This window comes from Phaseolus vulgaris, chromosome 5, assembly GCF_000499845.2.
Source record: "Phaseolus vulgaris cultivar G19833 chromosome 5, P. vulgaris v2.0, whole genome shotgun sequence".
Classification (NCBI taxonomy): domain Eukaryota; kingdom Viridiplantae; phylum Streptophyta; class Magnoliopsida; order Fabales; family Fabaceae; genus Phaseolus; species Phaseolus vulgaris.
In genome coordinates this window covers 28,534,076-28,548,862 of record NC_023755.2, presented here as the reverse complement: position 1 = coordinate 28,548,862, position 14,787 = coordinate 28,534,076, and the positions used below count along the sequence as shown (strand labels likewise).

Below are 14,787 nucleotides of genomic sequence, written 5' to 3'. Positions count from 1 at the left end.
AGTCTTAGAAGGGGGGGTGCGTTAGTAGATAGGTGTAGGAGTAAATAAGGAGGTGTCAAAGTGAGAGAAGAGGTCACACCTTCCTCATGCTTGGTTTAGGCGCCGGTTCTAGTAGCTTTTAGGAGGGAATTTTGAATTCTTTTAGTTTGATTTTCCGCACCTCTAGGCTATAAATATAGGTGTTGCCCTTGTACATTTCTGTACCGTCCCGTATCAGGGCGTTGACTAAGTCAAGGTCAAAGTCAACGACTGGAGAGTCAAAGTCAACTCAAGGTGTCGCGCAGGTGTAGAGACGCCAAGAGGAAGCGTCGCCAAGGCAGGACAAGGCGTCGCCAAGGCAAGGCGTCGCCTGGGTGGAGGCGTCGCCAAGGCAAGGCGTCGCCTGGGTAGAGGCGTCGCCCAACCAGGGCGTCGCCAGATCAAACAGTGTAAAAGCAAGGCAATCACGGTGTGGTTCCCCGATACCCATGGGTAGGAAAGACCATGGAGGGAGCGACATCGTGGGAAAGCCTCAGGTCCCAATATCTCGGGAAAGTGATAAAGAGAAGGAAAAGGTGGCTTCAAGGCCATAGTGATAGTACCAGTGAAGGGCAGCCTGACTCGCGAAGTACCCCTGCTGCCCCAGAGACGCCTGCGGGACAGATACGACCCAAGAGGAAGGTCACGCCCAGGATAACCGGGTGCAGGGTGTGAGAGGAAGGCAGATGCGCTCTCAGAGTAAGTGGCTAGATACTTGGGGGCATGAGTTGGCACCCAAAAAGCCACCCCTAGCGCAGTAGCACTCCCAGGCAGGAGGACCCACACGTAGAAACGTCCCCAGATGGGCAGAAACGCCCCCAGATGGGGTCATGGCGTCGTGAGGCCCTCCACGTGTGCGACAGCCATGCCAGAATGGAAACACCCTCTAGTCAGGTGCCAGGTAATTAAAGATATTCAATACAGTTTCCCTTTCGAGCATTCTGGTACTATTAGGGCTCCCAAGCGTTTCAACGTCTTAAATGCGCTACGTTTCGTAATTAAGCGTTTTAAAGAGTACGTTACGTTAGAGATTAAAAGCGCTTTAAGGCGCTTTAAATGCTGGGGCAGTTTAAATAGCGCTGAGAATGTCAGAAAAAGGGTTGGAACCTTTGGCAAATTTACGAGAAACTCTTTGGTTGCTTGCCCGTGCTTTAAGGTTACGTGCAAGTGACCGGAGAATATTTTTGCCTAAAGGAGACAACACACACACATATACGCAGTTTCTTTTACCACCCTCAGAGTGCCATTCGCGGTGCTCAGAGACGTGGGTGGACAGTTTTTGGTGTTTCTTGCTGGCTGACTTGAGCGTCGGAGTGCACACGGCCGCTAGGGCGCCTCTTTGTCCTCTTTTTTGCAGGAATTCGCGGGCAACCAGCGGGAAGGAGTCCCCAGCTGACTGTTGAGGTCGTGCACGAAGACGTCCCTGTCAACCGGACGGAACAATTTCAGATTTGAATTTTAATTAGATAAACTATACTCAATTTTTGAGAGAGCATTGGAGAGCTTTGTGCCTTCTTCACTAGTCTTATCTTGAAGGTTCCATGGTTACCTCAAGTGGCGGCTTGCACACTCATCTAGGAGTCTCCATCCTTCTAGTGGCGTGATCATCCAACCATACATCCATCTTCATGAGCTTTCTCCTCTCCTTCCTTCCTTCTCTTTCAATTGTTCATGTTTAGCTTGTTGTTCTTGAATTTCTGTTCGGCAGTTTTCAATTCTTAGGTGTTTTGGTTCGGTTCCTTTGTTTCCTTGCTGTTCATTGTTGTTCTTATTCATTTCCAGCCTTTATGTTCGGTTCATTTCAGTTTTTAGCTAATTCTATTCGGTGCAATTGCTTCTTCTTTCATTTTAATCGGTTCAATTTGACTATAATTGGAACTTCCATATGAGTTTGGATTTGGTGCTAGTTTTGGTGAGTTCTTGACTTAGAACATTGATCCAATTTTAAGAAAAAGTGCCTAGCTATTGTCCAACTCAAGTTGATTCCTAAGAATGTCAAGAATCATTCTCTTCTTTGCTATTGGAATCACGTCATGTGGGATCATGAGTTTAGGTGTGTTCTTGTTTAATTGTTGAGTTGTGTAGCACTTTATTTCAAGAGCTCTTTTAATTTCTTGCAATTTTTGGTTCTGTTTTTAGGATTATTTGAGTATTGCTTGCTGTTTAATTCTTTTGCCTATCATATGTTTGAGTTTTTTCCTTTTTGAATCCATACAAGTTTTGTCTTAGTCTTGTTTTTCCATAATTGTCATCACTTCTTGTAGTAGTTTTATTGCTTTTGTTGTTTCTTGCTTTAGTGTCATATAATTTTTTTTCTGAATTTGATATTGATCCTTTGTGCTTTTTCTGTTTTAGATTGAGTTCATACTTGTATTCTAGACCTATACAAGTTCCTATACATCATTTTCCATTATGTCTTTGCTAGTTCATAATTTTGTTTTTCTTTCCTATTAGGATTCCTCTGTGTCTGAAAAAAGTGCTTACTGTTTTTCCTTATTGCAATTGATTTACTCACTGGAAAATTCTGAAATTCTGGATTTGTGTTATTCAAAGTGTTAGAAAAGAGTAGAAAAAAGAATTATTCAAAAATTCAAAGTACACAAAAAATGATAAATAAAATACAAAAAGTGTACAATTCTGCCGAAAAAAAATACGGTAATCTAGCAGCGATTTTGAAACATTTATCTCAATTAATTGGCTTACTGTTTTTAAGTGATTCCAGTGCCATTCTTGAGTTAACATCTTGAAGTTTCTGTGGTGTAAATTTCATAATCCAGTTCGCTCTATATCATTCCAGTTAAATCAGTGAACATCAAGCACAATTTGCATAAAAAAAAAAAATTTCCAGTAGCTAATTTTTGTTTTCTTCATCTACTCTAGTGCTTTTCTTTAAGTATTCTTTTGTGTGCCTACTTTCTCATTGAGTTCTTTAATTTTCTTGCTTGTCTTTTGTTCATTAATCTTTGAGTTTGTCAAACATCTAGTATTCCTTTTGTTCTAGCCTTTCTTTGCTTATACTTTTTCTTGTTTGTCTTTATTGTTTCATTGGTTTTGTTGTGGTTGGCTTTGAGATTGGTGTGCTTGCTTTGACATCTTTCATTTGAGGTTTCCAAGACCTCAAGATCAGATTGGTGCAAGGACATTATTTCTTTGAGAGTGACCTAATTTTCTGGCCAAATTCACTTCGGCATTTGCATTGCCTACTTCACTGTTTTTGCTAATGTTTGTTTCTTGACTTGTTTACTGTTTTTGTGTGTTTACTGTTTTTAATTACAAATGGCTGGATTTTCAAGTGATGCATCATACAAGCCGAATTCTCCTTCCAAAGCTTCAATCCTTGGTGAATTACATAAAGCACAAAGAACCATTAGACGCTTGGAAGAGAAATTGCAAAAGATTGAGGTGCAACAAGCTAGACCATCTCCTTCAATCCATGATGAGCATCATTCACATAGACCTTCAACAAGAGCCTCTTCAAATGATTTTGGCCGTGAAGAAGAGCATAGGAGAAGGTGAAATCCACCACAATTTCATGGACAAAGACATCATCACCAAGGGGAAAGACAACACTACGACAATGGCTTCTACCAAGATGCAAAGTCTAGGCTTCCTTCGGTCAAGCTTCCTTGTTTTAATGGCTCTAGTGATCCTAATGTATATTTAGATTGGGAGGCTAAGTGTGAACAAATTTTTGAGATCCATGAGATCCAAGATGAGCATAAGCTTAAGCTAGCCACCTTAGAGTTTAGTGATTATGCCATGAAATGGTGGCATGGTGTTGTAAAGGACATTATCTATCACAAGGGTCCTCCCGTGGACTCTTGGAACTCTTTAAAGGATCACATGCGCGCTAGATTTGTGCCCCCACATTTTAGGAAAGACCTCATGTTGAGACTCCAACGGTTTCAACAAGGCACGCTAAATGTGGATGAATATTATAAGGAGCTAGAGATGCTTGTGCTTAAAATTGAATTAGAAGAAAGTGAGGAAGCTATGATTGCTAGGTTTGTGAGTGGTCTTAGGAAGGATATTCAAGACATTGTTGAGTTACAAGAGTATTCATCATTGGGTTCTTTAGTTCATCTTGCAATGAAGGTGGAAGCCCAACTTGCTAAGAAAAATTCTTTAAAAAATACTCCCAATGATGGTTACTACAACAAGTCTTGGAGGAACAAAAAGTCTTTTTCTAAATTTCCTTCCAAAGATTCTTCTTTCAAACCCAAGGAAACTAAGCCATCTACCTCTAGGACTAAATCACCCACTAGAACGTCTAATACTAAATGTTTTAAATGTATGGGTTATGGTCATATAGCTGCTAATTCTCCTTCCAAACGAAGTATGTACATGCATGAAGGCATTGTAGTGAGTGAGCATGACTCGGATTCTCCTTCATTGCATTCTAGTGCATCTAGTGAGGAAGAGAGTGAATGTCCACTTGAAGGGGATTTGTTACTTGTGAGAAGACTTCTTGGACAAGTTTCACAACCTTTTGATGAAAGTCAAAGGGAAAATATTTTCCATACAAGATGTCTTATTCAAAAAAACATTTGCTCTTTCATAGTGGATGGGGGTAGTTGTGCAAATGTGGCTAGTACAAGAGTAGTAGATAAACTTGGATTGCCTACTATCTCTCATACAAAGCCCTACAAATTACAATGGCTTAGTGAAGTAGGAGAAATAGTTGTAAATAAACAAGTCCTCATCCATTTCTCAATTGGAAAATACAGAGATGAGGTATTATGTGATGTTGTGCCAATGGAAGCCACTCATGTTCTTTTGGGAAGGCCTTGGCAATTTGATATAAAAGTTTTACATGATGGCTTTACCAACAAACTTTCTTTTGAGTTCCATGGTCACAAGGTTACTTTAAAATCTCTCTCTCCAAGAGAAGTCCATGAGGACCAAGTTATCATGAAGAAAAAGAGGGAGAGTGAAAAAGATAAAAAAGATAAGAGTTCTAAGCCTACACTCCTTGTCTCTAGGCATGAAATTGAAAGGGAAATAGTGGCTCATCATCCTCTTTTTTTAGCCATCCCTAGAACTCTTAAAGTAGAATCATTTGTTGATAGTCCTCATTGCTTGGAAAATTTGGTAGAAGAGTTTCAAGATGTGTTTCAAGATCCTCCAAATGGATTTCCACCTTTGAGAGGGATTGAGCACCAAATTGATTTGATACCGGGCTCTTCTTTACCAAATCGTCCAGCATATAGGACCAATCCAAGTGAAACCAAGGAAATTCGCCAACAAGTTGAGGCTTTGATTGAGAAAGGGTGGGTTCAAGATAGCATGAGTCCTTGTGCTATGCCTATCATCTTAGTGCCAAAAAAGGATGGCACATGGCGAATGTGTTCGGATTGTAGGGCCATCAATAACATAACAATTAAGTATAGGCATCCCATACCTAGACTAGATGATTTGTTGGATGAATTACATGGTTCAAAAATCTTTTCAAAGATTGATCTTAAAAGCGGCTACAATCAAATCCGTATCAAACCAGTTGATGAATGGAAGACGGCTTTTAAGACCAACTTTGGTTTATATGAGTGGTTAATTTTGCCCTTTGGTCTAACTAATGCACCAAGTACCTTCATGCGCCTCATGCATCATGTTCTTAGACCATTCATTGGTAAGTTTGTTGTTGTTTACTTTGATGACATTCTCATTTATAGCTTATCTTTGGATGACCATAGGTTGCATGTTAGGCAAGTTTTAGAAACCCTTAGGAAGGAACATTTGTATGCTAATCTTGCTAAATGTATGTTTGCTCTTGATCATATAGAATTCCTAGGGTTTGTTGTGAGTTGCAAAGGGGTCCATGTGGACAAAACAAAGGTGATGGCCATTCAAAATTGGCCTACACCGAAATCTTTGAATGAGGTCCGAAGTTTTCATGGACTTGCTTCTTTCTATAGAAGATTTGTCCCAAACTTTGGTACCATTGCCGCACCACTCAATGACATAGTGAAAAAGGATGTGGTCTTTCAATGGGGAGAAGCACAACAAAAAGCTTTTGAAACTTTGAAAGAAAAATTGACTAATGCTCCCATCTTGGCCCTTCCTAATTTCACTAAGACATTTGAGATTGAGTGTGATGCTTCAAGCATAGGTATTGGGGTTGTTCTCCTTCAATAGGGCCACCCTATAGCCTATTTTAGTGAGAAATTGAAGGGAAGTCATCTCAATTATTCCACCTATGATAAAGAATTATATGCACTTGTTAGGGCTTTGTTTACTTGGCAACACTATCTTTTTCCCAAAGAGTTTGTGATACATAGTGATCATGAATCTCTTAAATATTTGAAAAGCCAAAACAAGCTTAACAAAAGGCATGCTAAGTGGGTGGAATTCATTGAGCAATTTCCTTATGTGATCAAACACAAGCAAGGCAAAGTAAACATTGTGGCGGATGCACTTTCCAGATACACTTTGCTAAATCTTTTAAGCTCTCAATATCTTGGCTTTGATCACATTAAGGAACTTTATCATGATGACCTTGATTTTTCTCTCATCTATCAAGAGTGTCTTAAGGGAGGACACAAAGACTTTTTTTATACAAGATGGCTTTCTTTTTAAAGGAAAACATCTTTGTGTTCCTCAATGCTCTATTAGATTATCTCTTGTTAGAGAAGCCCATGAGGGGGGTTTAATGGGACATTTTGGGGTTGCTAAAACTTTGGATGTGTTGCATGAACATTTCTTTTGGCCTCATATGCATAGTTTGTGTGATAAATGCATAGCTTGCCGCAAAGCTAAGTCTAAAATGCATCCACATGGTTTATATACTCCTCTTCCTATCCCTTCAATGCCTTGGGTAGATATATCTATGGATTTAATCTTAGGATTACCTAAGACATCAAAGGGAAAGGACTCCATTTTTGTGGTAGTGGATCGTTTTTCAAAGATGGCTCACTTTATTCCTTGCCACAAAGTGGATGATGCATGCCACATTGAAAACCTCTTCTTCCAAGAAGTGGTTCGCTTGCATGGGATCCCTAAATCTATAGTGTCCGATAGAGATCCCAAGTTCTTGAGTCACTTTTGGAAGACCTTGTGGGGCAAGCTTGGGACTAAGCTTTTATTTTCTACCACTTGCCACCCACAAACTGATGGTCAAACCGAGGTGGTAAATAGAACTTTGGGACAACTATTGAGATGTTTTATTTCAGGGAATCCTAGAGTGTGGGAGAATTTACTACCCCATGTTGAGTTTGCATATAATCGTGTAGTAAATTCTACCACCTCCCATTCTCCTTTTGAGGTTGTCTATGGGTTTAACCCCTAAACACCTCTTGATCTTCTTCCTATTCCCCTTCTTGGAGATGTCTTGTGCAAAGATGGGGATGAAAAAGCTTCTTTTGTGAAAACATTGCATAAAGACATCAAGAAGAGAATTGAGAAGAAGGTTGGCAAGTATGCTGAATTCGCCAATAAAAGGAGAAAAGCATTGTTGTTTGATGAGGGAGATTGGGTTTGGCTTCACTTGAGAAAGGATCGTTTTCCTACTCAAAGGAAGTCCAAACTAATGCCTCGAGGGGATGGAGCTTTCCAAATCCTCAAGAGGATTAATGACAATGCTTATGAGTTAGATATGCCTGATACATTCTTAGGTAGTCATACTTTTAATGTCAGCGATCTAACTCCTTTTTCTGTAGGTCTCCAGAATTCGTGGTCGAATTCTCTCCAACTCGGGGAGTATGATGTGTTGAAGATGGTTGCTTCCCCTTCAAGATTGTGTTTGATGAAGACTTCTATGTACATTTCATTTGTATTTTGCTTTGCTTTAAGTGTGTCTTAGGTAGTGCTTAGAGGTTGTCTAAGAGTGGGCTTTTTGCTGAGTAACTCACCTCATAACCACTGGCCATGTGATAAGAACAAGCATAAGTTTTCTTAAACTGTTTTTCACATGTTTTACAAAAAACAGGTTTTATTGCATAAAAATAAATCTGTTCTTTTCTAAATAAACAGATTCATTTTTACACTGATGCCTTGGCTAAGTCTTGTAAAAATTAGATTTTGTGCATCATGTATTTTTACTAAGTCTTCTATCTTTCAAAACGACTGAGTTTTAAATAGTTAAACTTTCTCTGTTTTCGTTTTGAAAAATAAATTTGTTCATCTGTAAATGAATAGATTCTTTTTGTCTCTGGTGCCATGTCAAGCTTAAACGTTTTTCAGTTTTATCTCAGCACCAGAATGGTTGACTAAGTCTCCTCACTTAACAAATTCTCTAACTGATTTTGAAAATAAATCTGTTCATTTTATTTTCAATCTGTTCATTTTATAACAGCTTTAACTGTTTTTCAAAAATCTGTTATAAGTTGGTTTTCTATAAAATGCAAACTTGTTTCTCAGTTTAATATTCATTCATTCAATCGTTCATACATTTGCAAAAACAAGTTTTACAGCAGAGAATCAAAAGTTTACAAAGGATTAGCATTTGTTCTTCAAAGATTTCAAAAATCACAAAGTGCTTGTTCTTGGTTTGGTTCCAAAAGCTTCGTGTGAGGTGCAGCTACTGTTCTAGCAATCTTGCCTACTGGTTTAAGGCAGATCTTTGTATCCTCAATCAGGTGTAGTCGTTTCACTTCTTATTTCTTGTAATAGTTTGGTTGAACACTCTTCTTGATAGGTGTTCTTGAAGAGTGGGTGTGTGTATGCTGAAATAGGTTTTTTCAGCAAGAGTACCTAAGTTCTTGTAGGTTTCAAGAACAGTGGGAATTGTACTTGGTTGTACTGTGTTTTAGTGATTTCCACCTGGTGTTGGTGAAGACTGGATGTAGCTCAGTTGAGTGAACCAGTATAACTGCTTGTGTTCTTTCTCTCTCACTCTCTGCAATTTTGTTTCTGCATAATTGATAAAACAACAAAGAAATAAATCTGTTCAATTGAAAATAAATCTGTTCTTTCTGGGCGCTGTGCATATTATTCTTAATTTCTGGAAAACTGTCTGGTTTCAATAAGAACACTGATAATCTGTTAAAGGCTAATAAAACAGGTTGTATGTGATAGATTGTCTCACTAATTGTCAAGCCCTTAACTGAACCTAAATCACATTAATTGGAATTAAGGTTTGTTGTTTTCTGTGTTTCACTGGTTTTCAATTTGACATCTGTGTGTGTGCATCTGGAAAATCTATCTGCATAATCTTGTGATTAACCTTGCTGTATAAACGTTTTTCAAACTAAAACAGTGCTGAAATAAATCTGTTCATTTTCACATAAATCGATTTATTTTCTGTAAAACTGTGTTAAACACTGTTTCTGCGAGAAAGTTTTAAAAGGTCAATTCACCCCCCCTCTTGAACTTTGGCACTATTAAACCCAACATGATGGAGATCAAGCTCAAGTGGACATGGATGCCAATCACCAAGATCAAGAAGAGCTAGAGGCTCAAATGGAGGACGCCCATGAAGGCCAAAGCCTACCTCAAAGGCTTACAAGAAGCATGTTCAAAGCTTTAGGAGCTAGGGGACGTTTATTTACTCTTTTTGTAATTTCTTTGGTTGAAGGTGCTTAGAGGGAAACATTAGAAACCTCTATTGTTAAAGCATCTTTTAGTCTTTAGTTAGGAGTCTTAGGAGGGGGGGGGGGTGCGTTAGTAGATAGGTGTAGGAGTAAATAAGGAGGTGACAAAGTGAGAGAAGAGGTCACACCTTCCTCATGCTTGGTTTAGGCGCCGGTTCTAGTAGCTTTTAGGAGGGAATTTTGAATTCTTTTAGTTTGATTTTCAGCACCTCTAGGCTATAAATATAGGTGTTGCCCTTGTACATTTCAGATTTGAATTTTAATTAGCGAAACTATACTCAATTTTTGAGAGAGCATTGGAGAGCTTTGTGCCTTCTTCACTAGTCTTATCTTGAAGGTTCCATGGTTACCTCAAGTGGCGGCTTGCACACTCATCTAGGAGTCTCCATCCTTCTAGTGGCGTGATCATCCAACCATACATCCATCTTCATGAGCTTTCTCCTCTCCTTCCTTTCTTCTCTTTCAATTGTTCATGTTTAGCTTGTTGTTCTTGAATTTCTGTTCGGCAGTTTTCAATTCTTAGGTGTTTTGGTTCGGTTCCTTTGTTTCCTTGCTGTTCATTGTTGTTCTTATTCATTTCCAGCCTTTATGTTCGGTTCATTTCAGTTTTTAGCTAATTCTATTCGGTGCAATTGCTTCTTCTTTCATTTTAATCGGTTCAATTTGACTATAATTGGAACTTCCATATGAGTTTGGATTTGGTGCTAGTTTTGGTGAGTTCTTGACTTAGAACATTGATCCAATTCTAAGAAAAAGTGCCTAACTATTGTCCAACTCAAGTTGATTCCTAAGAATGTCAAGAATCATTCTCTTCTTTGCTATTGGAATCACATCATGTGGTATCATGAGTTTAGGTGTATTCCTTTCCAGACATTGGAAGTACGGGTGGCCTTTTTCTCCACTAGCAGATACGAACCGAGACAGGGTGGCCATCCGGCCTGTGAGCTGCTGCACCTCCTTTACAGTGGCAGGACTCCTCATCGCAGGATGGCAGCACACTTGTCGGGATTCACCTCGATTCCCCTCTCAGTCAAGAGAAATCCCAGAAACTTACCTGCCTCCACGCCAAAAATGCACTTCTCGGGATTCAATTTCAGCTTGTACTTGGCTATTGTAACGAACAACTCCTCCAGATCAGTATCGTGCCTGCTCTTTTCCAGAGATGTCATGACCATATCGTCAACATACGCTTGCACGTTCCGCCCAAGCATAGGCGCAAACACCTCTGGTACATGGCTCTCACGTTCTTCAGACCTTGTAGCAATAGCACGACCTTTCCGTCATGAAAGCAGTCTTTTCCTCATCCATGGGATGCATCTTAATCTGGTTATATCCCTAGAAGGCATCCAAAAAGCTGAGCAATTTACACCCTGACGCACTGTCCACCAGGGCATCTATACTTGGCAAAGGATAAGAATCCTTTGGACAGGCTTTATTTAGATTCGTAAAATCAACGCACATCCGCCACTTCCCACTGCTCTTCTTAACCAAAACGACGTTGGCGAACCATTCTGGGTATTGAATTTCCCTGATATGGCATGCCGCGAGGAGTTTCTGCGTCTCGTCCCTCATCGCCTGTCTCTTTTCCTCGTTAAACTTTCTCCTTCTTTGGCGGATTGGCTTGACTTGGGGATCCATCGCTAAACGATGACACAAAAAGTCGAGGTCAATCCCCGGCATGTCTGAAGCAGACCATGCAAACGCGTCCAGGTGTCTACTTATTACTTTGGCAATCTGGTCCTGTGTCTCGCCATCTAAGGTTTTCCCCAACTTAAACGTTTTGCCGCCGATCTTCTTCTCAAGCCACTCCTCGACCAGCTGAGGCCTCTTCTCACTGGCGATGAGCGCTCTCGCAATTCCTGACTCCCTGGCGACCTCCGGGCAGTTTTTCTCTTCCTCCACCCGAGCGGCGTTCTCGGACCTCGCCTCAACATCCTCCCTTGCCACATCACCCTCGGCAGCCACCCCATACGCTGTATCCACAACTTGCCGATTTTCCTGCTCAGGCCCCACACCAGGGGGCGGCATTGTGGTTACATGGCATACCGATCTCTTGTTCTTGAGGCTGTTTTCATAGCACTTCTTTGCCTCCTTTTGGTCAGAACGGATGGTGATGACCACCCCTTCCATTGAAGGTAACTTGACCTTCATATGCCTTGTTGAAGGCACAACTCCTGTCCTGTTGAGTGTTGGCCTTCCCAAGAGGATGTTGTATGCCGATGGAGCGTTCACAACAAGGTACCTGATCTTCTCTGTGCGCGAGGCCAACCCATCTGTGAACGTCGTCCTTAACTCAATGTACCCCCTGACCTCCACTTGATCACCAGCAAAACCGTATAAGCAGCCCCCATATGGCCTCACCTGGTCAGGGGATAACTGTAACTTTTTGAAAGTCGGCAAAACATTACATCTGCCGAGCTTCCTTGATCGACTAGCACCCGATGGACCATCCTCCCCGCCGTAACAAGCGAGATTACAATAGGGTCATTGTCATGAGGCACAACATCCCTAAGATCTTCTTTGGTGAACTTGATGTCCACGTCGGGTGAGTGATCCTCAAAAACCTCCACTGACATCACGGACCTTACATACTTCTTTCGCTGCGATGCAGTACACCCACCACCCGAGAATCCACCAGCTATGGTGTGGATCTCGCCGTGAATGGGTACTTCGTGCTGCCCTCACTGCCCTCCAGTTGTGAACCTGATGATTGCCCCGCTTGCTTCTCCAGCAAGTAATCCTTCAAGAACCCACACTTGACCAACTCGGCGAGTTGGTATCCAAAAGCCAAACACGAATTGATAGAGTGGCCAAAGCTCTTGTGGAACTTACACCACGCGTCTGGTTTTGGTCACAACACCTTATCCGTTGTCTTCTCAGGCACTTTGAGCCTGGCAGCAATGTTCGGGATGGCGATCAGGTCAGCCAATCTTATCACGAACTCGTACCTCGGCGGGCGATTGGGCTTTCTAGGCTGCCCTGGCCCCTTCCCCTTGCTCTTCTTTGGATCATAAGGATGATGCATCTTTTAACCCTTCTTCCCTGCCGCGGCCTCCATCACCCTCTGCGGTTGAATCCTCGTCTGAGCGCGTGGCTTAGCTGGGGCCACATTTCCCCTTTTCTCGGAGACTTCGCTCTCAGCGGCGATGTGAGCCACGACACGTCGCCAGATTTCAGCGAACGTGGCGGGGTGACTCCTGATCAGCGATTCACTAAAAGGCATGTACTGTTAGAATATATGGCCTTGAACGAGAGGGGGGGTGAATTGTTTAAGGAGGATTTTTGAAAACTTTTAAACTTAGAATGGAAATTCTTTGAAAGAACCTTGATTAAGGATTCAGTTTTTCCAAAACAAACAGCAAAAGCACAAAGCTGAAAAAACAATCGGTTGTTTTAGCGAAACAATCGGTTGTTTATACCAGTCTCAAAAAGACAAAACTGAATTTAAAGAGATAGGGATAGAGAAATTGTACACAGTTGTTTATACTGGTTCACTCCAAACCCAGAGCTACATCCAGTCTTCTCAGAACCCTGAGGAAATCCACTAAGTAATCACACCATGATCACTTACACAACAACCAAGAGAATGACCTTGAAAACCTCAAGAAACACACTCTCCATGGCCAACACTAAGATTGCTGATCTTGAACACCTCAAGAACACACAACCAATCTCAGCAAAACACACAAACAAATTGTTCAGCAGTTTACAAAGATTACACTTGTTACAGATGAATATCTGAAATCAATACAAGTAGAATCCTATTCCAGCACCTTGATCAATCTCTCAACTCTTAAGCAATCTCAGAACTATTTGAAAAACTCTTAGTTCAAAACTTTGTCTCAGGATTCTTAATCCTTAAAAACAGTTTTTCAGAATATATTTAAGGATATAGTTTGTTATCAAATCTTAACAAACTCTTAATTCCATTTAAAATTGTACCGCCCTGGTAGTCGGAAGTGATGACGTGGCATCAAGCTACGGTATAGGCGTGTTGACGAGACACCAGGTTAGCAGAGGGGAAGGAGGTCGGGAGGCTCGTGTAGTCGCCAGTTATTAAGTTGGCGTGCTCCGATCTCCAGCACACCAGAACCGGCGGTCACCGGGTTAAAGATGAAGTCGCTTATGTAAACTCAAGCGACCAAGTGATTAGAGATCGCCGGAGCAAGCACATCGCCGAAGATGAAGGTGGTGCATATTATGAAGGCGGCCGGCGAGACCACAGGGAAGGTGCGTACGGAGGCACCCTAGCTCGCCAATCCAGTAGAGATCGCACTCCAGGACAGCTATGCACTGAGTAGTATCATGCATAAGTAACTTAGCCAAAGGAGAGTCAGAAGTAGCGCCCAAGTCAAGGAGGCAATAGATGATGGCACGTGTACAGCTGGATGCGAGCCACGTGTCCAGATGTGTAACTTCCAGGAGAGAGAAAGTGTCCAGGTATATAAGGGTTTCCCAACGAACTTCTGAGGTACGCACGTTCAGATTGTCTTCTTTACGCTTGCGAGTTCTTGAGTATACTGAGAGAGAACTGGTTCACGGTTCCTTGAGAGTTCTTGAGTGTTACTCTTAGTATTTGGTGGTTCAGTCACTGACTTGGGCGTTGGAGTGCGATCGGCCGCAGCGGCGCCGTTCTGTTCTTTTGCAGGTTCTTGAGGCGGATCGCGGCGAAGGACGGAGGTTGACACGGCGCACACGTCGATCCAAGTTTGACGAGGCAAGCTCCAACGTTTTGGTCAACAGGCAGGATCATCAGGCGCCCACCGTGGTGCCGTGTAAAACCTGTTCCCATCCACAGCGTGAGTTCTTGGATGTTTTTGCAGTTTTCTGTGTGGTTGCGTGCTGGTGCAACCATTGTTCGCTATTCATCTAGGTTTTGTTCGGTAATTTCGCGTTTTCCACCGTTCGTTTGGGTTTTTGTTCGGTGAAGTGAAGTTTTCTGCTGGTTACGCGAGATTTGTTCGGTGAAGATCTGAGTTCTTTGGCTCGTTTGGTTTTTCGTGGAAGAAGCGTGGTTTCTGGTGGAGTTGCAGGTTTCTGTGGAGGTTCGCTGTGTTCTTGAGGTTTCTTTCGAAGTTTTGCGAAGTTCTGACCGATTGATCGCTGAATCGATCGTCGCTGAAGGAAGTGTTGTTCATTGCACTCTGTGATTTGCCAAGTTTTCATGAGAAAAATGAGAAGCAACCGTTCAAGTCCAGTTGCGCCCGTTGCCGCTGAAGGCACCAGCGCCATGACTATGGCGCAG

At 41.8% G+C, this 14,787-nt stretch overlaps 1 protein-coding gene across 1 annotated transcript; it reads right to left on the bottom strand.

The window, feature by feature from the left end:
• Nucleotides 1-10,519: 10,519 nt before the first annotated feature.
• Nucleotides 10,520-12,118, bottom strand: LOC137834247 (uncharacterized). The gene is made up of 3 exons (XM_068642309.1): nucleotides 12,020-12,118; nucleotides 10,912-11,903; nucleotides 10,520-10,796 (listed from the first exon to the last, which is right to left on the bottom strand). The coding sequence occupies exons 1-3, from the start codon at nucleotides 12,116-12,118 to the stop codon at nucleotides 10,520-10,522; spliced, it is 1,368 nt and encodes a 455-aa protein (XP_068498410.1).
• Nucleotides 12,119-14,787: the final 2,669 nt, after the last annotated feature.